The sequence below is a fragment of the Brachyhypopomus gauderio genome, chromosome 10 (genome assembly GCF_052324685.1).
Source record: "Brachyhypopomus gauderio isolate BG-103 chromosome 10, BGAUD_0.2, whole genome shotgun sequence".
Lineage (NCBI taxonomy): Eukaryota > Metazoa > Chordata > Actinopteri > Gymnotiformes > Hypopomidae > Brachyhypopomus > Brachyhypopomus gauderio.
The window spans coordinates 9,080,418-9,106,864 of record NC_135220.1 but is presented as its reverse complement, the minus strand read 5'-3'; the positions used below and the strand labels follow the sequence as shown (position 1 = coordinate 9,106,864).

Below are 26,447 nucleotides of genomic sequence, written 5' to 3'. Positions count from 1 at the left end.
CTTGCGCAGAGGCAGTACATTACTGTAACTGAGATTTACTGTTGCGCCTTTTATGGTGGTTCACTTTTTGGAAGTGCATTTCCTGCCCCCTGGTGGTGAAACCTTGCACATGACATCTTTGTATGTATGTTTTATAGGTGCAATTCATGACTTAACCTAATTAAAATTTTGATAAGCTCCTATTCAATCAGGCTTGATTAACCATGTCTGATATAACATTATTGGACAGCTGCCATATTTTAATCACCATCTCATGGCATTAGAGCAAAGCGCTTTGTCCCAGACACACTGTAATCCCCCTGTTACGGATTTCTGGATATTTATAACCACAGCCGTGCATTCTGTGTGTTAACTTCATGAACGGCACGCAGGGCAGTACCTCCATCGGGCAGATTGGCCCAGTAGATGATGCGGAATCCCTGAAGAACCCCGTTCAAAGCTTCCCTGGCAGGAGTGGACCAGGACAGGGAGATGGTCTCGGGTGATGTGGCGGTTGCCGCGACGTTCTCCGGAGCTCGACTGGGGACTAGACAGAAGAAGAGAAGGACCTTCACCTGAAGGTCTGTGAAGGTTCTTCACTCCTGGTCACTGAACAGACTGGTTCTAAACTCAAATTTACATTCATCCAAAGGATCTTCATGAGTTCTTCACCAACTCACCCTTCAGGTGTGGTAAAATGTAGATGATAATCCCTCAAAATGGTTGGTCATTACTTTGGTTAATGGTAGTTAACCGGTAACTTAGTGCACAAATATAGTAAGTGTAGTAAGTCCCTATGTAAGTGGAGCCTACATCTTCTCAGTGAATGTGTACACAATGTTTTATACAGCATATAAAGGGAAATACAAAAATAAAACCCATCCACTAGATGGCAGCACATTCCAAACTGTTCCGTCTACATGTCATAGTTAATTGTAATTGGGGGGGGGGGGGGGGGGGGGGGTAATGTAATTAATTATGTGATGTTAGAAAATTATCAATCATTGTCAATCATTTGCTTACATGCAGAGACCACAGTGCCTGACAAACAGTCATGAATTAATGACTCATGTGTACATTTTGTATTTAAAGGAGCAATAAGTCATTTTTCCAAAGGTTTTTCTTTACATTATGAAACAGCCATTATACTGACACCTAGTGGCATGGATGTTTCAGAGATGTTTCAGAGATAAATATGCCTGCCTCCATGTGTGGCATGAACTAGTTAATTTGAGGACTACAAAGCAATTTGATTCATGTCACCTTTATAAAGAAAATGTAAAAAAAATTCACTTTCATCAAAGGTTTCATGTGTCGTTCACTCCTTTTTGGTGGTAAGAAGAACTTATTGCTCCTGTCCCTCTCTAACACTTTGCTCCTTCTCTGGTCTAACTCCTCAATGTATGGTAGACACATCACACGCTGCAGAAGGTGCGTGAACGCGTGAGCGGCCTCTGTCATCTCCTACCGTCCTCCATGGTGGTGACTCGGACCTCGCTGGAGGCCGGGCCGGGCCCGGCGCTGTTACTGGCCTGCACCACCACCTCGTACTGGGTGAACTTCTTCAGGTTGTTCAGGGCGAGCGTTTCGCTGTCGCCTGTGCTCTCCACGCTCGCGCAGATGAACTGGTGGCTGCCGTTGGCCGAGTGCTCGCGGTGACACACCTGGTAGCCACGGATCATCCCGTTTTGGAGGTGCTTCTGAGGAGCCTGGGGGTGGGGCCAGGGAGGGGAGGGGCGGGGCCAGGGAGGGGAAGGAGCGGTAGGTGAGAACACCACGAAGTACGGGAATCCTTCGCAGTAGTCAGCGCAGCCAAGAACACCATGGTGGTAGATCACATTTGATACTGATTTAATTACTTTACCTTCCAGGTTACTTTGATGCTCTGAGAAGACATCGCTTCAAGTGTCACGTCTTGAGGTGGACCTTCAGGGTCTAGAACATATGCACCATCACGTTAAAACTGGAGTGAATTTTATAAACTAAAGTGAGATTCATGTGCAGGGTGATGTATGGCTGGCCCACATGAGACGGGTAAGTAGGCATGAGCAAAGATAGAAACTAAAGCTCAGTTAACCCATTTGTGTCAGGTGGACTACACCTCTACCTAGAAATAACTCACTTAATAGATTCTGCCTTTTGAAATTCCACCCTTATTCTGAAGACTACTTCTGATTTCAAAAAGTAAGGACGGAAAAAGACACTCGGTTCTGGGGCACATGGCAACAAGAGTCAGATCCATCTTAGGAGAAAAAGGTAAATGATTATTTCACTGGTTTTGTACTTTTAATAACTTCTAAGGGCAAATGTTCTTCTTTACACACTTTTGGTAAAGTCATTTCTGCTGTCTGAGGGGTTTGGTTTCCACCCCTCTTTCCTGAATGCAGGTCCGAAGGCTTAACAAACGTTGTTGTAATAATTAGATTACAGGCTTACACAGTTTATCACAGTGTAACACAGTGTAACGCTGAGCGCGAGGGGAACGGCGTGTCCACTGCAGTGTGGGCTTGGGCAGGACCAGCTCTGTGCCTCTGGGCTCCAGCACAATAGTATTGAAGGCAGATGAGGTTAAGGGTCAGAATGGTACCTCTCATCCTCCTATAGCACAGAGCTTCATTCTAGGGGGATCTGACCTGGGCACTTTTAAATCGACTGTCAGATTTCACTGGGGCATATGTAGTTTGGTTAAATTACATTAGCATAATCCTAAACAAAATACCCAGGTGATGTATTCAAATATACGACTAATCAAAACAATGCCACCATCCAAGCACTTATTAAACATTACTCATACTCTGTATTTCAGCAATGATCTGTATTTCGATTAAATTAATGATTAAGAAATCATTTTGTCATACAATTTACAACCTCTAGGTGGCAACATATAGTCAAAAGTGAATGATGAAAGACACATTTTTAAGCATGATATGTATGTCATTAGATATATATATATATTTTGTAAATGGAGGTAATTCTAAGCATTATGGGCTGTTGAGAACTAAGGGACTGAGTTTATGTTTCCTCATCGTGGCGGTGCTGATGGGATCACACAGCTACCTGCTTCATCTGTAGTGACTGTCAGCTCATTACTGGGGTCGCTGTCCCCAATGTGGTTCTTGGCAAACATGCGGATGTTGTATGTGGATGAAGGGTGGAGTTCGATGATGGTGGCCAGATTGAGGGTGGGGGAGACGTCCCTGGTCCGGCGGGCTTTCTCCCAGGTTGCTGTAATCAACAGGGTAAAACATTGCATTGCAGAAATCTATATAGATTACAGGTATGAATAAAAATACTGGGATGTAATACAGATTAAAATGTAATAAGTGAATGACAATGCAGGAGTATTGTAGAGAGCGTGACTGGTTCATAATGGTTTCCTATTAACTCCCAACACCCAGGCAGGTAACAGCACTGGAGATTCATCCAGTATTGAGTGCAGGCGTCTCTCTTTAATGTAAAGGGCTTGGCTGTGTGCTGCACCTGATTTATTTTTGCACTCAATGTCGTAGCCGGTAATGGGGCTGTTTCCGTCGAACCCCATGGTCCACCGAAGGGCGATGGTACGTTCCTTCACCTCCCGAATCTCCACTTTAGGTGGTTCTGGTGGCTCTGCGTGAATGTGGTAGAGTGAGCGAAAGAAAAGAAAAAACAAAACAAAAAAACAAGCAAAGACTTCCCAGTGCTGCCTCGACATTGGTGCAGTGGCTAACACAGGTGCAGGACCAACCTGTCCCTAAATGTGGATCAAACCAAAGAGATGGTTGTTGACTTCAGAAGAGCATCAGGTGACCACCACCCACTGAACATCAACGGCTCTGCTGTGGAGATTGTGAAGAACACCAAGTTCCTCGGTGTCCACATAGCAGAGAACCTCACCTGGTCCCTCAACACCAGCTCCATAACAAAGAAAGCCCAGCAGCGTCTCTACTTCCTGCGGAGACTGAGGAAAGCACACCTTCCACCTCCCATCCTCACCATGTTCTACAGAGGGACTGTAGAGAGCACCCTGAGCGCCTGCATTACCGTCTGGTTTGGGAGCTGCAACATCTCGGAGCGCAAGACCCTAAAGCGGATAGTGAGGACAGCCGAGAAGATCATTGGTGTCTCTCTCCCCTCCATCAGTGAAATCTACACCACACGCTGCATCCGCAAAGCCACCAGCATTGTGGAAGACCCAACCCACCCATCACACGGTCTCTTCACTCTGATGCCGTCCGGCAAAAGATACAGGAGCATCCGAGCCTCCACCTTTACACTCCGTAATAGCTTCGTTCACCAGGCAGTCAGGCTCCTCAACTCCCAGACACGGAATTGACACACACCAACACTGATCTGACCCCACACATGCACAAAAAGACTGCACTGAAACCCCCCACCAGAAATATTTGCTGCTCTCCCACAGGACCTAATAACTACCTCAGAACCACTATGTTCATGTATGTTCCATATGACACAGTATATCACTCATCTCAGACACCACTCAGACCACATTGCACTGTACCAGCACTTTACACCATCATGTCTCAATTGTCTCTGGCCTGTTGTATTTATTGTAATGTCTTGTTGTGAGATTGCCCTATGCTGCACATTTTGCACATTCTTAAACTGCTACCCTGCCGCACTTTGTTGTCTGTTGTACTGTCGATTTGTGTTGCACCAAGGTTCGAAACGAAATTAGGAACGAAATTTCATCACACTGTGTACCTGTACTCAGATGTAATGACAATAAAAATCCACTTGACACTTGACTTGACATTTACTGGCTCATTTGCATATGTAGGTTCATTTGCATATGTAGGTATATTTGCATATGTTGGTTCATTTAAACTCAACTCAACTCAAACTTTATTTATAGAGCACATTTCAAACAACCGAGGTTGACCAAAGTGCTGTACAGGATGAGAAGCTACATTGGGAATAAAAGTAGTTCCAAACAATTATAATCAATAAACAGAAGCAGTGCAATGACATAGAAAATATAATAAATAAAACATATTAGAATAAATAAAATAAAATATAAAACAAATTATTTATCAGCAAAAGGTCTATTTTACTATAATTAAAAGCCATGGAGAATAAATGTGTTTTTAAAGAAGATTTATAAATCACCTGCAGATCGAATTTGCATATGTAGGTTTATTTGCCATGCCTTTTCATCATGCAAATTCATGTCACCATGCTTGTAAGGACATCTCCTCTTACCTTGGACTGTAAGCTGAATGATGCCTCTGTCCTCACCATACGAGTTGATTGCATGGCATGAAAAGAACCCAGAGTCCTCCCTCATGGTTGGCTGGATCTGGTCACATGGGCGGTGAGCAGGTGCATTTGTATGATTCCATTTCTCATTCACATATTGTGCTACTACTCAAAATTCCGCAATGCTTCTTTTAGCCTCTAGTTGGCGGGATTGCTGTATATTTGCACGACCCACTGGTGTTTCCGCAAGCCAAGGTTAAAATAATAAATACACAGTATGGCCCTACCTTCAGGGTGGAGATGACCTCGTCGGGGCCCTTGGTGTTAATGACGGTGTGTCTCCACATGTCTGGGTTGATCATGTGTGACTGCTTCTCCTTCTCCACCTCCTTCTCCCACCGCATCATGATGGGTTTCTCGCCGTGCGCCCTGCAACTCATCTGGATCTCTTCACCCTTGGTGGCCACCGTGCTGTTGGGGTACGACGTGATCATGGCGGGGACTGCGGCAGACAGGGGAGGCGCGGGAGGAGGAGGGGGAGGGAGTTGGGAGGGAGGAGATGGAATGAGACAGGTGAGACAGAACGAGACAGAACGAGACAGAATGAGACAAAGCATTTGCCTAGTGGCTAGGAGGTTCTGTTAGCGTGAGGAGCAATGTAGTGCTGCTGTTATGTAATACTGTCCACAGTGCAGATTTCTCACATAACTAACACATCCTGATGTGGCCGAACTGTAACGAACAGGATGCCACGTTTCACATCTCAGGATCATCAAGTTCCCTCTGCATGTTTCCAACAGGCTTGCAATAGCCACAGATATATCAAGTTGTCTTAAATCAAATACTTCGCATCGTACATAGTTGATAACATCCCACAGAATATGATCTCTTTACTAACACACACACACACACACACACACACACACACACACACACACACACACACACCCACACACACACACACACACACACACACACCTCTGCATTCTCATCCCGTACCTCTGGAACAGCCATTTTCTAGTGGGAAGGGTGTAAAGAGAGCTGTCTGCTGAGTGTGTGTAGAGTGGCGTGTGTGACGTTATTGGATGTGTCAGGCTCAGAGCTGCAGTCATTTCTGCCTCAGCTCCTGTTCCCCTCTGCTGCAGTGTACAATTATCATACAAGACATTTCAGGAGGTTTAAAACCACACTATCTTTTGTTAGAAAAATCATTCTTATTTTTGTCATAACACTCATTACAAATGGATAAGGGGGGGGTCTGGCAAAACTTCCCCTCATGACGATTCATGTGGTGTACATTAATGAACAAGGTCAGGCTGCTTCATCTACTTACCCCACAGGTCTGTCAGGGTTACCCAGCAGGTCTGTCAGGATTACCCTGCAGGTCTGTCAGGGTTACCGCGCAGGTCTGTCAGGATTACCCCGCAGGTCTGTCAGGGTTACCCCACAGGTCTGTCAGGGATATCCCTGCAGGTATGTCAGGGTTACTCTGCAGGTCTGTTAAGGTTACCCTGCAGGTCTGTTAAGGTTACCCTGCAGGTCTGTTAAGGTTATTCTGCCTTTATTCATTCATTGTCAGGAAACATGAGCCTTTGTCTTACAGGAGGATCTGGGTTAGAGTTAGACTTAGGGTTAGAGTTAGGGTTCGAATTTCCCTTAGGCTGTTTGCTGTCTCTGTGATGATTGCACAATTGCTACATTTACGTATTTCTTTAATATCCAACAGAAATGGAGATGCAGTGAAGATGAGCCGTGATGGAAGGGGAGATGTCTAGAGATACTGCCACAGCGTTGACCACAACACCTGTTCATACATGTTGTCTGCTGTAGACATGGACCCTGCACCACACACTGGTCTAGAGAGACCATGTCCACAACAGCTTTACAAGACCTTCCCCTTAATGAAGACAAAAAAACGACCTTGCCCTTAAGGAACTGGGCTAAAGTCTCAATGAACTACTGATGAGTTGTTATGAAGAAGAAGAAGAATAGTGAATTTGTAGCACCACATCTCTTCAGGTCAAAACCATTCATGCATTCAGCCAACAAAGAGTAAATGTGGCCCTGGTCAATCTGTCAATCTTGATTAATAATCACCATCAGCAAATTACTTTCCTACAATAATTTCCTTTAAGCTGTAATTAAGCTTTGTTGAAACCTGTCCATACACACCTATAAACACACAAAGCAATATGTTTGAAAGATCATTGGTGCTGGTCAGCAGTGCATGCTGGGATAGTATTTTTTTGTAATCCTTAGCCTATCAGCTGAATAAATATGCTTTTAAGTGAAGTCCCCTGAGCCTGTATGTACACAGACTTAAAATGAGTTGACAAGGTATCAGGAGTACTACCTGAAGAGAGATGAGCTGAGGTACCAGTGTATGATCTCTGGGGCACTGCACGCCCAAGCTAGTCCCGTCCCCATGGCTACGGGAGTAATTAATCCCAGGTGATAACCTGGAGTCAGAATGAGGCGATGCACAGACCGTCACTGTCAGCAGGGCCGTGCTTGTAGACATGAGCGCGTCAGTGTGGCCAGGGGTGTGTGGAGAGAGGGCGTGATCTTAGCATCCAGCCTGTACTGCTGCCTGTTTTCTCTCCCACACAAGCCCCGCCCACGCCCCGCCCCCTCCTTTTACGCCACAATCTCCCTTTTACCTGGACACGTTGCCATGCCAACTGGCTCCAGCCTGCCGGCTCTGTCGCTCTCATAGAGGAGCTGCCAATGGTGGACGAGAATAGAACAAACACCCAGAATTGATGTTCAGAGGAGCACCGTGAGCACCACTCATCAACCTGCACAGGAGTGGCAGAACATATCTCTCCACAGAACCATGATGGTTAACCTTTCAGTTCATTCAGAATGAAAAAGGAGGAAGACCTCAGGACACTGGGCCGATCATGGCAGATTTATACTACGAAATTAGTTCAATTAATGTTTAGGGTCAGTAAGGGAATTTTCATTTAATTAGATTAATTAGGTCATTAGGTTCATGAAATTTAGCTACATGTATTTTTTTGACATGTTGACCTCAAACCATCAGCTCCATGTGCTGAAGATCTCTGACTCATCTGACTGAGTCTGTACCCGACGTAAGGCCGGTCTGAGTTGCTATTTTCACAGGAATAAAAACAAACAACAAACAAACAAAATACTACAACAACAAAACAATTAAATGAGTAAACAACTCCAGCAAATGATCTTACGTCCCATCTCCCCATGCAGCATCTTCACTGCTCTGTCAGGATAGGACCTGGGGGACTCTGGCTCCTCCCACAGTCGGGGACTCTGGCTCCTCCCACAGTCTCATCAACTCCCATCTCATGTGCTATGCTGGGAATGTACACCATGTAGCTGAGCTGTGTGTGTGCGCACCCGTCCTGACTCTGTCCCACCCTGAGTCTGTCCCGCCTTGAGTCTGTCCTATCCTGAGTCTGTCCTTTTCCACACAATTAAGCTTTGCACGCAGGATGTGGTGTGCAGCCAATCAAAACTCAAGAGGAGGAGAGGAGGAAGGGCTTGGGGGAGGAGGGTCCAGTAATCTGGGGTTCCATCATTTAAGTGCTTTATCTTAATGGGATTTCTCTTGATGGTTACAACTATTGAAATTGGCTCTCATTGGCTCTCACTGTCCCTGACAAACACTGATTACTGTGGTGACTGATGTCTCTGATGAGTATGTTTATGTGGCAATATAACACTGAACAGCAGACATTTTTTGGAGACCTAAACACCTTGGATTTTTTATTTTTATTTATTTAATCCACAGATTTAAAATAAATATCTGTGACTGGAACTAATTTCATTAATTAAAGAATTTTTTTTTAACCTAGCATAGGGAATAAAAAAAGAATGCCAGAATATGTTAAAAAGGTGTTAATAAAAATTTGTGTTGAAGCTGTCTGTAAATGGGATTAAACCATAATTAATTCTGAATTTTTATCTCATTTAACATTACTGAACCCAATCGCCAACAGCCATGTGATCTGTATTTGCACAGGCAGCAAAAGAGAACAAATGTGATGAGCGCTGGTGAATTTGGGTCCTGATGGTGGAGACGGTCCCGTCCCCATCCCCGTCCTCGTCCACGTCCCGTAATGAGGGTCTTGTCTGAAGCGAACACACAGGAATCACATCCGACACGGTGCCCAGCCGCTCTGGGACTCTTGGGTTACCACGGTGGCAATGCAGTGAATCAAAACAGTGGTGCGGCACCTCGGGACCAGAGCTCAGCATGTGAAACGGCACACGGGGACACGCACACACCGCATTATTTTACACGCCACTCCCATCGATCACGCAAGAGGACCCGAAATTGGCAAAGGATTTGAGTGTGTGTGTGTGTGTGTGTGTGTGTGAGTGAGTGTGTGTGTGTACATTACTGTATAAAGAGAGGACAGAAGGAGCAGAGAGAGGGAGAGAGAGAGAGATAGGGAGGGAAGGAGAGAGAGAGAGAGAGAGAGGTTGTATTTGGCACACACACACACACACACACACACACACACACACACACACACACACACACAGCTACTCTGCAGGGAAGCTCCTGCTCTGACTTGATAAGGACTATGCAGGAAAAAAGCCCCTCTGACATCAGAGTGGGACCACGGATACGGACCCCAGCACAAGGGCCACAGATACGGACCCCCGCACAAGGGCCACGGATACGGACCCCAGCACAAGGGCCACGGATACGGACCCCAGCACAAGGGCCACAGATACGGACCCCCGCACAAGGGCCACGGATACGGACCCCCGCACAAGGGCCACGGATACGGACCCCAGCACAAGGGCCACAGATACGGACCCCAGCACAAGGGCCAACAAGGACTAACTTGATCAGCATATAACAATTCTACTGGATAAACAATTTTGTCTCATTTTTTCTATCATATTAAGTGAACTGATAATCATGTCACATCATTACACACACACACACACTCAAACACACACACACACACACACACACACACACACACACACACACATATACCCAAATGTATAAAAACAGTACAATACAAGATTAAATATTTTCCACAGATAGAAGCTAAATAATGAAAGGATCTTTTAAAAAAGCTGAAACATTATGATAAATGATTTAATAATTGTTTAAAATAAATTTGCTAAAGACATCCGCCATTAATAATTTCCTGCACAATTTTACCACACATGTCTACATTTCTGTTCTCACAGCAATAATTTTGTTGGGAGATGGGAAAACCTCTCTCTCTCTCTCTCTCTCTCTCTCTCTCTCACACGCACACACACACACACACACACACACACACACACACACACACACACACACACACACACACACACACACACACATACACACACACAGCTTTAACGCTCCCTCAAAGCTTTTCCACATGACAGCTTCTGCTTGAGATAGAAGTTTAATGGAGGGGAGATGAGTCCGTGCTCCTGGCGGTGGGTGGAGCTGCTCCACACACCCTGGAAGCTTCGGAGAGGCAGAACAGCGCTGACCTACACCCGCTTCTCCACTCCCACACAGTCACCTCATTTAACCTTCTGAGAAAAGCCACCACTAACTCCTGGAAATCCATTCAAGCAAAAAAGGTTCCTTCAAACTTAAGGTCACCAACTCAACCAGGATCGTTACCCACAAGGATCTGCCCTCCTTGGTCACTCTTAACTCCAACAAACAAGTGCTTCCAATGATGAAACCCGTGTTGAGTATTTTTTATTTATATGTATTTGTAGTCAGGCGTTCACTGGGACTTACTCTTCACGTTGAGGTACATGGACTTGCTGACGTCAGCCCCCACGTCATTGCTGACCTTGCAGAGGTAGTAGCCAGCGTCTTCCTCCAGCACGTGCTTGATGAGCAGAGAGCCGTTGCTCAGCATCTGGATCCGGTAGCCAGAGTTGAGAGCAATGGGGTGGAACTGTGGCACGCCCGCACCTGCCAAACACCACCAAACATGACCAAACACAGACAAACACAGTCAGAGCTTTAACCAGAGCTCTGGTCAGAACTTTGGTCAGAGTTTTGTTCAGAGCTTTGGCCAGACAAGCTCCACCTTTTAGTGGGGGACTCATGTCCTGTATAACTAGACCTCTGTACATGATAAGCTACGGAGACATGGACTGTGGGGTTTAGAGGCTAATCCTGTTTACCTTTAGAGTACTTCCACTCTATCGTTGGGCGGGGTTCACCATCGGCAGAACAGTTAAGAATCACAGATTTCCCATAAATCCCATCTTGGTCTTTGGGTTGAACTTTGAATCTTGGTGGAACTACGGACAGAAGGTAATGCTCAGTGACAAGATACATCATCGACAATACATCCAATCAACATACATCCAGTCAGCATACATCCAGTCAACATACATCCAATCAACATACATCCAGTCAGCATACATCCAGTCAACATACATCCAATCAACATACATCCAGTCAGCATACATCCAGTCAACATACATCCAATCAACATACATCCAGTCGGTGCTGAACTGAAATAAGCCCCTCCCACCTCCTTACCCCTGACGATGAGCTGACTCTGATACTTGACGACAGCGGCGTCGTTACGGGCAATGCAAGTGTACGTGCCATTGTGCACACGCTGGAGGTTGGAAATACGCAGCGAGCTGGTGAAGTCGATGTTGTCGATGGTCACGCCCAGGCTGGCGTTGATTGGCTTCCCGTCCTTCTCCCAGTTGATGGAGATGGGCAGGTCACCTGACCGCACAACGCAGGGCACGAACACGCGGTGGCCAATGGAGTATCGGGGGAACTCGAAGGGCTGGATGAAGGGGGGCACTGAGGGGGCAATCAGACAAATAACTTTAATTTTTTGTCCTTAAGAAACAGTATATTAAGCCTAAGAAATATGCTCATGAAGGCACTAGCATTCTACGATTGCTAACATTGCAACATTTTAGCATAACAATTAAATAATTTAACATAGCAACTGTTTGTAATCTTTCTGTATATCACCTTGCTCCAGTGTCATATTCCTTAGTTTTACCAGCCCTGACTGGAGAGTTAGGGTGAGGGTGAGGTTTAGGGTTAGGGTTAGAGTGAGGGTGAGGGAGAGGGTGAGGGTGAGGTTTAGGGTTAGGGTTAGAGTGAGGGTGAGGGTGAGGTTTAGGGTTAGGGTTAGAGTGAGGGTGAGGGAGAGGGTGAGGGTGAGGTTTAGGGTTAGGGTTAGAGTGAGGGTGAGGGAGAGGGTGAGGGTGAGGTTTAGGGTTAGGGTTAGAGTGAGGGTGAGGGAGAGGGTGAAGGTGAGGTTTAGGGTTAGGGTTAGAGTGAGGGTGAGGGAGAGGGTGAAGGTGAGGTTTAGGGTTAGGGTTAGAGTGAGGGTGAGGGTGAGGGTGAGGTTTAGGGTTAGGGTTAGAGTGAGGGTGAGGGAGAGGGTGAGGGTGAGGTTTAGGGTTAGGGTTAGAGTGAGGGTGAGGGAGAGGGTGAGGGTGAGGTTTAGGGTTAGGGTTAGAGTGAGGGTGAGGGAGAGGGTGAGGGTGAGGTTTAGGGTTAGGGTTAGAGTGAGGGTGAGGGAGAGGGTGAGGGTGAGGTTTAGGGTTAGGGTTAGAGTGAGGGTGAGGGAGAGGGTGAGGTTTAGGGTTAGGGTTAGAGTGAGGGTGAGGGAGAGGGTGAAGGTGAGGTTTAGGGTTAGGGTTAGAGTGAGGGTGAGGGAGAGGGTGAAGGTGAGGTTTAGGGTTAGGGTTAGAGTGAGGGTGAGGGTGAGGTTTAGGGTTAGGGTTAGAGTGAGGGTGAGGGTGAGGGTGAGGTTTAGGGTTAGGGTTAGAGTGAGGGTGAGGGAGAGGGTGAGGGTGAGGTTTAGGGTTAGGGTTAGAGTGAGGGAGAGGGTGAGGGTGAGGTTTAGGGTTAGGGTTAGAGTGAGGGTGAGGGAGAGGGTGAAGGTGAGGTTTAGGGTTAGGGTTAGAGTGAGGGTGAGGGTGAAGGTGAGGTTTAGGGTTAGGGTTAGAGTGAGGGTGAGGGAGAGGGTGAAGGTGAGGTTTAGGGTTAGGGTTAGAGTGAGGGTGAGGGAGAGGGTGAGGTTTAGGGTTAGGGTTAGAGTGAGGGTGAGGGAGAGGGTGAGGGTGAGGTTTAGGGTTAGGGTTAGAGAGAGGGTGAGGGAGAGGGTGAAGGGTGAGGTTTAGGGTTAGGGTTAGAGTGAGGGTGAGGGAGAGGGTGAAGGTGAGGTTTAGGGTTAGGGTTAGAGTGAGGGTGAGGGTTTGGGTGAGGCTTTGAGTTCGGCCCCAGGGAGGTCTGCTCACCCCTACCTTTCACAGTGACATGGACGCTCTGGTTTTTGAACAGCTGTGGCTGCACCAGCACGTGGCAGGCGTATTCCCCTTCATCCAGCTCCTTCTGCACGTTCAGCAGTTTCAACGTGCCGTTGTTCTCGAACGCGCGCTGTCTGTCGTTGAACGGGAGCAGGTTGGAATTTTTGTACCATTTGATGGAGTAGTACGGGTAGCCAATGACGTGGCAGTGTATGTATGTGTCCCGCCCAGCTATGGCTGTGAGGTTTTTCATTGGTCTTATGTCGGCAGGACCTTGAAAGATATAAAAGAGAAATACCTCTCTTTAAAATGAATTTTTGGAAATTGGAGAGGAAATCTGAAAGCCAAATAAACGTTTAAACCATTATGTTTTTGTCAGGCATGAAGAAAGGCCTGGCTGTACGTTAAAAATGTTCATTACTTGGTTGAACCTGAAAGCCCCCTAGCACACAGTGTTATGAGCAACAGTAACCCCTAGGATTAGGGTTAGGGTTAGTTACTAACCCTAGGATTAACCCTAACCCTATGTCTCTCTGATGGGACATCTTTTTACATCTAATTCTCGTACAAATACGTTGCTGATACTTCATGAAACCCTTACAGATGATATGTATGATGTGTCTGCCCCCACCTAAACAACATGCCACTTCACATCAGTGCACAGGACCATTTCTTATGCTTATTTATTTATTCAGACACTGTGGATTTCTTCTCTACCTAACCATCGAGCATCACATTACACATCACATCCACCACTACAGACAAACAGCAGTGATGTACCTCCAGAATTCCTCCACCTCTGACAGCCAGGCAGGGGAGGAGAGGAGTACCACAAAACCACCACACACCCTACAGCCATCAGCTCAGATGCCACTGTTTGCTAAAATCATCCCTTAAAAGCCATCGTGCATATCTAGCTGTAATTAAAAGTATCATGGGCCCAAATGACAGACCCTAAAGTTGAAAATAAACTTAAAGAAAGCACAAAAGATTGTGGAGAAAACACATGCAAAAGAGAAGGAATCTCCATCTACTAACAAAGAGAAATGAAAATCAAAGCGTGAAGGAAAGAACACCCAGGGGACGAGAGACATGTACAACCATGGAAAAGACAAGAGGTTCATTAAGGCCTCTCTTCTGACATTTGAAATGCACGCACGGTTTTCAAACAGCCAATATGTGCATATGCGTGTGTTATATATTTATTTATAATTATGATTAATTTGTTTTTTTGGAAGAGCTGATCTGACAAGCACCTCTTACGTTTATTCGCGCCTGGTAGGAGACCACGCCCGCCGAGTTGTTGCAGGTGCAGCGATAGACCCCGCTGTCGCGCACCTGCGTGTGCGAGATGTTCAGGTAGCTGATGACGTTCCCGTCAGCCGTCACGCTGTGGCCCATCCGATGACGGCTGTCCTTCGTCACGAGGTCGTCATCCAGTGTCCACGTGACGACGGGCTGTGGGGTGCCTTTCACGTGACACAGCAAGGACACAAACTCATTGGGACTGACAACTTTCTCGCTGAAGGCCGACAGGATCTTGGGGGTTCCGTCTGTGAAGAAAGGGTTCAAGGACCTTTTTAAAGAAGCCTCGACACTGATTGATGCTGATTGATATTGACAGAAATTAATTTATTTGTATCCACTTCAGTTATGTAGCTTCATGGCCATCGAAGAGGCATGTTTTGATTATTGCACGTCTAATGATGGTCAGACTTTGAAGATCAAACATTCTTTGTGGTTTCCTGAAGTACCTTTCATGTTCTGCTAGCAATAACAGAATTCAAGTTTCACACACACTTACTGACCCTGACAAAGAACTGAAATTTCACACTTACTGACCCTGACACAGTACTGCAATTTCTCAAACACTAACACTAACTGAGAGCTGAAGCTTCACAAAGACTCACTGACCCTCCAGGATGACTTGCACAAAGTCCTGAGCTGAGAGTTTTCCCTTCCTGGCGAAGCACTGGTAGGCGCCCCCGTCACTCTTGGCCATGCCGTCCATCACCAAATTCTCCTTGTTGATCCCGTTCATGTGCACGGCCACACCGGCGTTGATCCTGTCGCCGTTGCGATACCAGGAGAGTTCGTACTCATCGGAGCCGGTGACGCTGCAGGTGAGGGACACCTGGCTACCCACACTGCCCTTCACCTTCCTGGGACTGACCACCACACGCAGGGGCTCTGAAACAGCACAGTGAGACAGACATCTGGATGAAGAGTAGGCAGTGTGTTCCTCCCTTCTGCCTCCTCCAAAATGAGCACAGGACACTTTATTATGCTCACTTTATGATTATAATTACCCAGCATCGAGTTATTAGTTTGACTCCATGTGCTATTCATGCTAGCCTTCAAATTCTCGTTCACAGTGCAGCTGACACCTCTACCATCTTTGATTATGGTATTTTGGTTTAAAAATGTTTTTTTCTTTCTATTTCTATTCCTTTTCAAGTCATTATTCTATTCTATGTGTTTTTCTTCTCACCCTGACGCCCTTGGTGTCCTCCCCAAATTGGCCTAGAAGTCTTTCTTATTCTTTCTAATCTTATTCTTATTCTTTCTAATCTTATTCTTATTCTTTCTAATTCTTCCCCAGTAATTCTTCTTCACATTGTGAAACTGACTACAAAAGCAGTCTCATCCAGAGACTAAAAGGCAATCTTACCTGAGCTGCATGTTATAGAAAAAAAATACATTTAATGCTGATAAAATTGTGCAAAGACATTATGGACATATGGACACACCTTTGACCAAGAGACGCCCGATGACCTCTGCATTGCCGTAGCTGTTCCACACCTCACACACATAGTTGCCAGAGTCGCTGGGCTGTGTGTTGTCGATCACCAGGCCGGTCATCGTCTGCTGGAAGCGTGTGTCTGGCTCCAGTGGGCGGTTGTCCCGCAGCCAGCGGTACTTGGGTGTCGGGTGCCCGGACGCTTTGCAAGGGAGCTCCACCCTGTGAGAGGCCATGACCTCCCGCCTCTCGAAGCCATCGAGGATGACCGGGGCTGAGTTTGTGGGATCTATCGGCAAATGAGAGACAGAAGTTGGTTTAAGAAACGCAAATCACTGAACAAGGAAACATGAGAGTGCTATGAAAAGTCACAAAAGCAAGGTGCGGTTCCCTGATGCACAAGTGCCTCACCTGGTACAAAGAGGCGGGCGCTGTTGCTCTGTCTTGTCTCAGAGGTGTAGCGATGTTTAGTCATGCAGCGGTAGTTGAATAACTCATCCTCCTTCTGCACGTCCTGGATATACAACGCTCCCGTCGACGTCCTGGAAAATCGGGGTCCTAACAAACACATGGCGACACACAGGGGGTGTTAACGAAGCTGATTACCGCACCACCAGTGTTTCGAACGACTCCTCAGGCTGCAAGTCGACGAGCGCAAGCTTCTCCAGATTTAATTTCACTACTGTCTCCACTAAATAAATCTGATCTGCCTGTGTGTCTGGGAGATTATAGCCCTAGTTAACAGAAGCTCATTTTCTCCACGGTCTCCCCAGGGACCTATTCACACCGAGCAGAGGTACGCAGTCATCATGTGCAGAGCTGATATGGCCTGTGGTTCACTCTGCATGTGGTAATAACGTGCTAATTCCTGGGATAACCCAGTACGGTAAGGTCGTCAACATTTATGAAGAATAATATGGCCCACAGACGCCACACACTTCAGCCCCCGGAGGATTATGTCCGCGTCAGGAATGATTGAGAATGCAATTTGGGCGAGATTGCCTCTGACACATCATGGTTAATGCTCAGGGGCTCAGTACGGGTCCTGCAATCAGGGCTATTCCAGCAGCTAGCACAAAGAAGCCTCCACTACTCTGTCATATGTGTGTGTGTGTGTGTGTGTGTGTGTGTGTGTGTGTGTGTGTGCATGTGTGTGTGTTTTTTGTGTGTGTATAAAAACAAAGAACTGGTACTGAATGGGGAAAAACAGGATCTAGATGAGCTGTAAAGCAAGGCAGAAATGAGCATGTTACTATTGTACAATCTGATCCAGTAGGAAAACAGAGACATCTTTAGAAATACAACTTTCTTTGTATGTGTGTGTGTGTGTGTATATGAGATCATGTTGTTGGAGAAACATCTGTGTGTGAACTGGGCTGTGAATTTACAGATTCCCAACACAAAATGGCAGAAGATGATTTAGCTAATCTAGAATCAGGAACCTCTAGCCATGCTCCTTTTCACATAAAACACTGCCTACTCTTCATCCAGATAATTTTTCCAGAACCGTGTTCTGCCACGGAGTGTCAGGTTATTCCTTGATTGTTTGACACATCTTCAGGAAAATCTGTTGAGTTGTAACTCCCTTCTCCACTGTTCCCCTCTCCCCTCCTCTCCTCTCCCCTCCTCTGCCCTCCGCCCCTCTCCCCCTACCCATCTCCACTCCCCTCTCCTCTCTTCTCCTCTCCTCTCCTCTCCTCTGTTTTTATTAATTATTCAATAGCCTCAAGCCTCCTGCTGGTTCTCCATGACCCTCTGGGAGTTTCTCTACAATATTTGTCCAGTCCTCTTCTGCCATTGAGCCCTGGTCCTCATCCCCAGCTCAGTGTCTTTGCCCACGTGATGCGCACAAATATAGCACATCTTCAAGGTCCCCTGGGTCCTTCCTTTTTGAATGTAGACTTGTTAATATGTTTCCTAGGACAAAAATGAACTCCTGTTGATAATATAAGCTAAACTGTTGAGCTGGATCACTCTAGAGTAAGTTGTCTGTCGTGTATGAAAACAACCAAATATATCTGCAGCTGGGCTTTTGAAAAGACATTGTGTGATTTATTTAAATGGCTCTATACACATTTTAATATATGTCTTCTTGATGGATGTGCTTATGAAGGTACTGACATTTTATCTTCATGCCTTTAGGACATGTATTAAATTATTGCTCCTAGCTAAGTTGTTAGCTACATCAATGAGAACCGAAAGTGACCTTCTCTGTAGAAGAGAGAAACATTCTTCCTTCTGGGCGACCAGCCACCAGGCTGAAGGGTTTCATACCTGCTGTCCTTAGTAGAGTCTTCCTCGCATTCTGTCAAATCACACGGGAAAATCAGTGTAGCTGTAATGTTAAAATCAGAGCCAAGCGCGGCCACGTCAACTACACGGCTTCCCAGCTTTAAGCGTGTCCCTTCAGGGAGTGTTACTGGTTAAAATGGTTAATTGGTTTGATGGGGAGCGTGTGCCCTGTACATGCTTTATGCAAACCCGTGTGGGCGTGTGCATGCACATGTTTGTGTATGTACGCCTCTGCGTTGTGTGTGTGTGTGTGTGTGTGTGTGTGTGTGTGTGTGTGTGTGTGTGTGTGTGTGTGTGTGTGTGTGTGTGTGTGTGTGTGTGTGTGTGTGAGTATTAGGGAGCTTGTCTGTGCACTACACTCGTGGAACACTGAAGTGTGGTCAATAATAACGATCTGGTGAGCTCTACTGCGCCAGTTCTCCATCTGACGAGCCATCTACAGTATGCAAACTGACAGAGATGCAGAGAAAGCTTTCAATAATAAATGGCAACAGCAGGGTTCTAGAGAACGCAGCATTGCGTCGTGCTGGTCCAAAACCACACACACACACACACACACACACACACACACACACACACACACACACACACACACACACACACACACACACACACACACACACGCTCAGCCGGTCCCCTGCCTCACTGAGGGTGTGGCTCGTGCATCACTGCACTGGTGTGGCTGGCACGTGGGTGTGTGTGGATTACTCGGGCACCCTTGGCTTGCATGCGCTCACAGTTTATTCTCTTATTTCTCACTGGCATCGTTCCTGGGGCAACTGCTGCTACAGTCAGAGCATCTTCAGCTCCAGATTACAACATAATGCTGCAGCTTTTGAACACAGCAGTAGTGCAGATAAAACCTCTTCATTGATATGGACCAATTCCTAGTCATTTTAGTTATTTATTTATTTTCAGAGATGGGGGTATTCCAGGTCGAGCAGGTGAGAAAGTGTGTCTTCACTTTTCTAGAGCGTGAGACCCTCACTGATGGAGATATTAAAGTGTCTCAGGGATCCAGACAGTTTCCACCTTACGGAACCACGTGTGGATTAGGGTGTTCAGTGCACACGGTCCGATTCTCATATGCTAATCCGCTTCACAGCCTGGTTGCAGAACCATTATTTTCTGAAACATCCCAAATGTGCTGTTAGTCCCAAATGGTGGTTGAGGACGTGTGACTTTTAACCCCACTCAAACGGGGGAAGAGCCAGACTTCATTTTCATAAAATTTTAAATGCACGCACATATTGTGTATCGCTGCTTTAAGCTGCAGTACTGGCACAGGAGGAACAGAGTCTCACATACACAACACGGAAAGTCGATTTGAGATAAAAAAAACAGTAAATAAAGAAACAGCCTGATGAATTAATAGTGCTGCAGCCTGGAATGCACAATGTGGTCTGAAATTGCTCTCTTTGAAGTAGTTGTGGTAATGTCAAAGGGCACAGCTGTCCAGAATAAGTTCAGCCTTGCTGAAATTGTCTTTGACTAATCACCGTGCGAAAACGCGGGCGCTGCTGACGGGAGCATCCGTGCGGCCCATGGCACCCTGGGAAACGGGACGACCAATGTGGTTAGCTTCTGCTGAAGAATGAAACGAGTCAATTTCTACGCCTCAAATGAGGAAATGAGGGAGGTGTTGGACATCGCCCCGTACCCCTCAGTCTGAGGCGCAGGCCTGAATATATCTGTGTTCCACAGACGTCAGCGAAGAGAAGCAAGTGGTTATTGTATGATGAAGTAAATGCAATGGAGAACTGGACTCACTCTCAGTGTTCAGACAGAGACGAGAGATAATTAGCACGCTGTTGTATCGGTGACGAGAGTTGCCACTAATCGAATGCTTTTCACTGCTGTTCCTTGTTCTAGGCAAGGAGTTGTCTTCAGGTTGTACACTATCCACTGGTTCACAAACAGGGCCCAGAATGAAACCACCGCGGCTTGCAGGCACACATTAATACGACGACCACCTACATATAGGTGCCAACCCAACACAACATGCACACTGAATGTCTGTTATCAATTGTAGAGCTTATCTTGGGCATTATTTGTAACAATTCATGTATTATTAAGTGCACATAGATCCAATGCACATAGATCCTCTTACTGATCTCCATGGATGGGAATGTATTTGGTTGTTTGGAGAGCCCTTCATCACAGCAGTAGTGTAAATACAGACAAACGCTGCAGTAACATTAACACCTCACAGTCTCTACCACCCACACATGATCTCCCACTCACCATCACATATTCACTCCACAAACTGGAGCATGAACTGAAATTACAGCTCTCTCTCTCTCTCTCTCTCTCTCACACACACACACACACACACACACACACACACACACACACACACACACATAAACACACACACACTCTCTCTTTCTCTCTCTCTCACACACACACACACACACACACACACACACACACGCACACACATAAACACACACATATTCTCTCACCTATGCTCTTCCTCCTATTCTCTGTGCAGATAGTTGCACTCGTCTCTAATCACAGAGCAGTATCCTCACCTCCAGCTCTCTTAGCTAAACCACCAGGACCATCGCCACCTCCCTCCACATCCTGTGGGGTTACACTGAGATCCTCCATCACATCGTTCCTGTTCCTGTGGGGTTACACTGAGATCCCTCCATCATGAATTCGCCTTTTCCTCTTTCTGATTCACTGCAGTCAAGCACAAAAAACTGTTTTGTGTCTGGACTTGAAATTCCACTCTTATAAAGATCGAGCCTCAAACAGCAGAGAGGATTACGTAAGCCAAGTAAACACCACAGCGCACAGGAAACACATCCCGTGCCTTTAGGGCAGAGAGGGGATGGGAATGTGTGGGATAAGTGGTTGGAATGAGGTCTGTTCTCAGTAATTACTGCGACGTGGTGTGATCAGTGTGAGATCAGTGTCTCCATCTCAGAGATGGGACAAAATTAACACGGATGTAATAAGTACCATTTGTCACCATTAGAGAGTGAGATGTTGACAGCTGCCGCCGTTGTCAGGGCAACATGGTATGTGCTGCTGCTACTGTATGTACACACACGTGCGCATGCACGCACACATACACGTGCACACACACACATGCACTCGTGCGCGCACACACACTCTCCATATGAATGTGAATGGTAGTTTACTGAGTCTGTCATGATGCCACCTGTTCAAATGTATAATACAGAAATATTTTGCTGTCATAGTACTTGACGTAGCATGAGGCTACTGTACTTCACTGAGTACATTTAAGATACATCATGCATTTTGTATTTACATAAATACATATGTTACATGTTGATTTGTTGAACCGTAAATGAATTTTAATGTGAGTTTATTTGGAATTCCTCAGTTCTAGATGTAGTAGTGTTATATTTCTTCCTGATGTGTATTTGTCTATATTTCTATTTCCATCATTTGTTGCTCTTTCAACAAATACCACTTCAGAAGTGATGCAGCTTGAGTTTGAACACAGCAGCAGAAAGAATGTTTTAAAAGAGCTGTACTTTTAATCCTTTGGTGTTGTCAGTGACCTGTCAGCAGATGCCTGATATTAGAGCTTACAAGGCCCTCAGTGGGAGACGTGTGGCGTGTGGCGGACCCTGATGAAGCTTGTGTCAGTCAGCGGTCTGTGCCAAAGCGGCGGGAGGGGGAGGGTGTGTGTGTGTGTGTGTGTGTGTGTGTGTGTGGTTAGATCATCAAGCAAACACGCAGCTTCAGATCATGTCAGCCCTCTGAGAGGCCGATGATGTCACGCAGAAGTCCAGCACTTTTATTGCCTGATTTTTCTTCATTATGATGGAGGGGCTCTATAATTCAACATTATTAAATATTCAGAGAGAGAAAAAGGGAGAAAGAGGGAGTGTGACGGAGAATGTGTGTGTGTGTGTGTGTGTGAGAGAGAGAGAGAGAGAGAGAGAGAGAGAGAGAGACCGAGCGTTCTCTTTGCTCACCCCCCCCCCCCCCAATTTACCCTCCTGGGTCACTTAATGAGCTGAAGGTGGAGGTGTTGTGAACGCAAACTCATCTGCTAAATTAGATCTGCTTAATCTTTTATGAAACTACTCGGCAGACATCGGCCTGAGCACGCGGCAGGAGCCAGGCAGGCCGTGAAGCCTAATGTACCGAGGAGGGGGGGTTTTCTATGAAACAGACATTTAACAACCGGCTTCATTTGCGAGTCCTCCTTTCGGTCCTCGGAGAGCTCCCATGCCATGACGTGCCGTTTTAATTGCGCTGGCGGTGCGGTGCGTCAGGATTCCCACCTCCATCACTCTGAATGGAGCAGACGGTGGTGTTTGTCCTGGGACTCCTACAGCACTTCTACGTGTCAACAAGCTGCTCGTTGGCTCTGTGGAGCTGCCATACCGCACACGCGCTAGGCGGCTGTTTGTGGGAGACCTAAATCTACAGCGTCTCTTCAATGAACTAAGCTACGTACCTGTGGGTCTACGCAGGTGTTTGTTTAGTGTCATTTAAAGATGGGGTGGTTCTCCGTCCATCTCCTACACTGGGGTAGTTAAAGATGGGGTGGTTCTCCGTCCATCTCCTACACTGGGGTAGTTAAAGATGGGGTGGTTCTCCCTCTGTCTCCTACACTGGGGTAGTTAAAGATGGGGTGGTTCTCCGTGTCTCCTACAAAGGGGTAGTTAAAGATGGGGTGGTTCTCCGTGTCTCCTACACTGGGGTAGTTAAAGATGGGGTGGTTCTCCATGTCTCCTACACTGGGGTAGTTAAAGATGGGGTGGTTCTCCATGTCTCCTACACTGGGGTAGTTAAAGATGGGGTGGTTCTCCGTGTCTCCTACACTGGGGTAGTTAAAGATGGGGTGGTTCTCCGTCCGTCTCCTACACTGGGGTAGTTAAAGATGGGGTGGTTCTCCATGTCTCCTACACTGGGGTAGTTAAAGATGGGGTGGTTCTCCGTGTCTCCTACACTGGGGTAGTTAAAGATGGGGTGGTTCTCCGTCCGTCTCCTACACTGGGGTAGTTAAAGATGGGGTGGTTCTCCGTCCGTCTCCTACACTGGGGTAGTTAAAGATGGGGTGGTTCTCCGTCCGTCTCCTACACTGGGGTAGTTAGAGATGGGGTGGTTCTCCGTGTCTCCTACACTGGGGTAGTTAAAGATGGGGTGGTTCTCCCTCTTTATCCTACACTGGGGTAGTTAAAGATGGGGTGGTTCTCCGTCCATCTCCTACACTGGGGTAGTTAGAGATGGGGTGGTTCTCCCTGCGTCTCCTACACTGGGGTAGTTAAAGATGGGGTGGTTCTCCGTGTCTCCTACACTGGGGTAGTTAAAGATGGGGTGATTCTCCGTCCATCTCCTACACTGGGGTAGTTAAAGATGGGGTGGTTCTCCGTGTCTCCTACACTGGGGTAGTTAAAGATGGGGTGGTTCTCCGTCCGTCTCCTACACTGGGGTAGTTAAAGATGGGGTGGTTCTCCGTCCGTCTCCTACACTGGGGTAGTTAAAGATGGGGTGGTTCTCCGTGTCTCCTATACTGGGGTAGTTAAAGATGGGGTGGTTCTCCGTCCATCTCCTACACTGGGGTAATTAAAGATGGGGTGGTTCTCCGTCCGTCTCCTACACTGGGGTAGTTAAAGATGGGGTGGTTCTCCGTCCGTCTCCTACACTGGGGTAGTTAAAGATGGGGTGGTTCTCCGTCCGTCTCCTACACTGGGGTAGTTAAAGATGGGGTGGTTCTCCGTGTCTCCTACACTGGGGTAGTTAAAGATGGGGTGGTTCTCCGTCCATCTCCTACACTGGGGTAATTAAAGATGGGGTGGTTCTCCGTCCGTCTCCTACACTGGGGTAGTTAAAGATGGGGTGGTTCTCCCTCTCCCACTTGTCTCCCTCATCTTCCTCGTTCAGGGTTATGTATTAATGGTGCTGCTGGCAGCTGCTACGTCTGAACAATGTGAATCGAATGTTACCGTGGTGACAGACAATTACTCCGTTAGCCTTTGTGTCCTGGCTGGTTTGCTATTCAAGTCTTTCCTGGAAAATAAACTACATTTTTTCTTCCTTGTTTGCCTACAGGCACAAAATGCATAAATGTTTACCATCTGAACACATCCCACTGGCAAAATGTGAGTAGCTGTATTTCTGAATATCAGATGTTCCTGGAGGTGAGATGCACATTTATAAATCCTCAATGGTCCAAAAGATTTATTATTTTTATGTATAACATTTAATGCTGCCCTGTATGTATACTGCACCTCACTATCAGTAAAACCATCTGATCTATATATATCTGTATATATATATATATATGTATGTATATATATACACACACACACACACACACACACACACACACACACACACACACACACACACATATATATATATATATATATATATATATATATATATATATATATATATATATATATATAATTTTTCCCTTCTCTCTTTTTGCAGTTAAATGATCTCTCATCCCACGTCCAGCTGCTTTGCTGTAATTAGCCCTTAGTTATAACATAATTGCTTGTCAGCATATGCAGTAAAATGCAGGTTAAACGCCCAGGTGCCAGAATCCTGGGGTTCCTTTGTGCTCCCTGCTGCACTGACGTGTAGACAGAGAGAGAGAGAGAGAGAGAGAGAGAGAGAGAGAGAGAGAGAGAGAGAGAGAGAGAGAGAGAGAGAGAGAGAGAGAGAGAGAGAGAGAGAGAGAGAGGGCAAAGTAGAGAGAGAGAGAGAGAGTGAGAGAGAGAGAGGGAGAGAAGAGGGAGAGAGAGAGAGAGTCTGGAAGGGTGCAGAATCAGAATATGGCTGTCCTGTGAAGCTTGCAAATTTGCAAAAGTAGGGTTGTCATTTCAGAAACACCCACCTCATCCCTGCCTCTCCTCCCCTCCCCTTCCCTCCTCTCTCCCCCCAGCTTTCTTCCCCCTCTTCGCACACTGCAGTCCCCTCTCTCTTCATCCCTCCCTCTTCATCCTCCATCTCTCTCTCTCCGTTGACAGCTGTTCTTTTTCCAACATGTATTGAATTAAAAAGGAGGAAGAAAAGCAAGAAGGAAAAAAAAGGTGAAACAGCTATTTGCCATTTATGAGACATTCTGGTGAGTCTACATTCTCTCTCTTTCAATCTCTCTCTCTCTCTCTTTCTCTCTCTCTGACCCTGTCTCTCTGGAAGACATAATCTTTTCTTTAGGTGTGATGTGACAAGAGAAGGAAGGTGAGTTGGTTACTGTGGCAACTGGGCGAGTGACTCCGGGGCTGTGACATTAGCAGGGTGGGGGTGTTGGGCAGCAGGGTGGGGTGGGTGGGGTGGGTGGAGGTGGGGGGCGGGGCCTCTGGCGAGAGCAGCAGGCACATTAGAGGTTTGTGTGAGTGGGCTGCTGCCGTGGCGACAACACTCTTCTTGCCTCGGGCTCACAGGACAAAAGAGGCCCGTTTGGGCTCCGCCACAATCCACACGCCTGCAGATCCAACACCACCAATTACCCATCATGCCTCTCACCGCCGGACTTAAGAATCAGAATTTAAGATCCGCTTGTGTCTCGCCACAGTGGTGGGGAGGAATATATACATTTCTCTATAAAAATATACACAATATACACATTTCTCTAAAATAAATTTTGCTTACATCCACATTAAATACACACACACACACACACACACACACACACACACACACACACACACACACACACACACACATATGTGTGTGTGCGTGTGTGTGTGTGTGTGTATTTCATGTGGATGTAAGCACATTTTTTTTTTAGAGAAATGTGGAGATGTGGAAACAGTCAAGCAGGTATATCGGATAATGACACTGCTAGAAAACTGAAAGTTCCTAATTATGGCCACAGAATCACATCACTAATGATGCCGTACACACATATGAAAGAAAGCCTCATTTCTGAGTTATCTATATTTGACAGCAAGAGCAGATGTCAGTTCGACCCATCTCATTTAAGCAGCCACACTTGGCTGAGGGTCAATATGATGCACTGTATTCTTCTAATAAT

At 46.5% G+C, this 26,447-nt stretch overlaps 1 protein-coding gene across 2 annotated transcripts in view; it reads right to left on the bottom strand.

Annotated features, from left to right (window-relative positions):
• Positions 1-26,447, bottom strand: part of dscama (Down syndrome cell adhesion molecule a) — a 73,632-nt gene that overhangs the window by 13,078 nt on the left and 34,107 nt on the right. The window contains exons 1-16 of one of the 2 annotated variants that reach the window (XM_077019262.1): positions 20,932-21,115; positions 16,586-16,732; positions 16,185-16,463; positions 15,349-15,624; positions 14,691-14,987; positions 13,432-13,707; positions 11,690-11,968; positions 11,326-11,445; positions 10,931-11,110; positions 5,466-5,680; positions 5,182-5,278; positions 3,460-3,588; positions 3,037-3,204; positions 1,844-1,914; positions 1,448-1,688; positions 380-526 (exon numbers count right to left, since the gene is read on the bottom strand). In XM_077019262.1, coding sequence (XP_076875377.1) covers positions 380-526; positions 1,448-1,688; positions 1,844-1,914; positions 3,037-3,204; positions 3,460-3,588; positions 5,182-5,278; positions 5,466-5,680; positions 10,931-11,110; positions 11,326-11,445; positions 11,690-11,968; positions 13,432-13,707; positions 14,691-14,987; positions 15,349-15,624; positions 16,185-16,463; positions 16,586-16,649 — 2,839 coding nt within the window. In that variant the 5' untranslated portion in view covers positions 16,650-16,732; positions 20,932-21,115. Of the gene's footprint in view, positions 1-379; positions 527-1,447; positions 1,689-1,843; positions 1,915-3,036; positions 3,205-3,459; positions 3,589-5,181; positions 5,279-5,465; positions 5,681-10,930; positions 11,111-11,325; positions 11,446-11,689; positions 11,969-13,431; positions 13,708-14,690; positions 14,988-15,348; positions 15,625-16,184; positions 16,464-16,585; positions 16,733-20,931; positions 21,116-26,447 lie in introns of those variants that run through there. The other variant, XM_077019261.1, reaches the window with a different exon arrangement.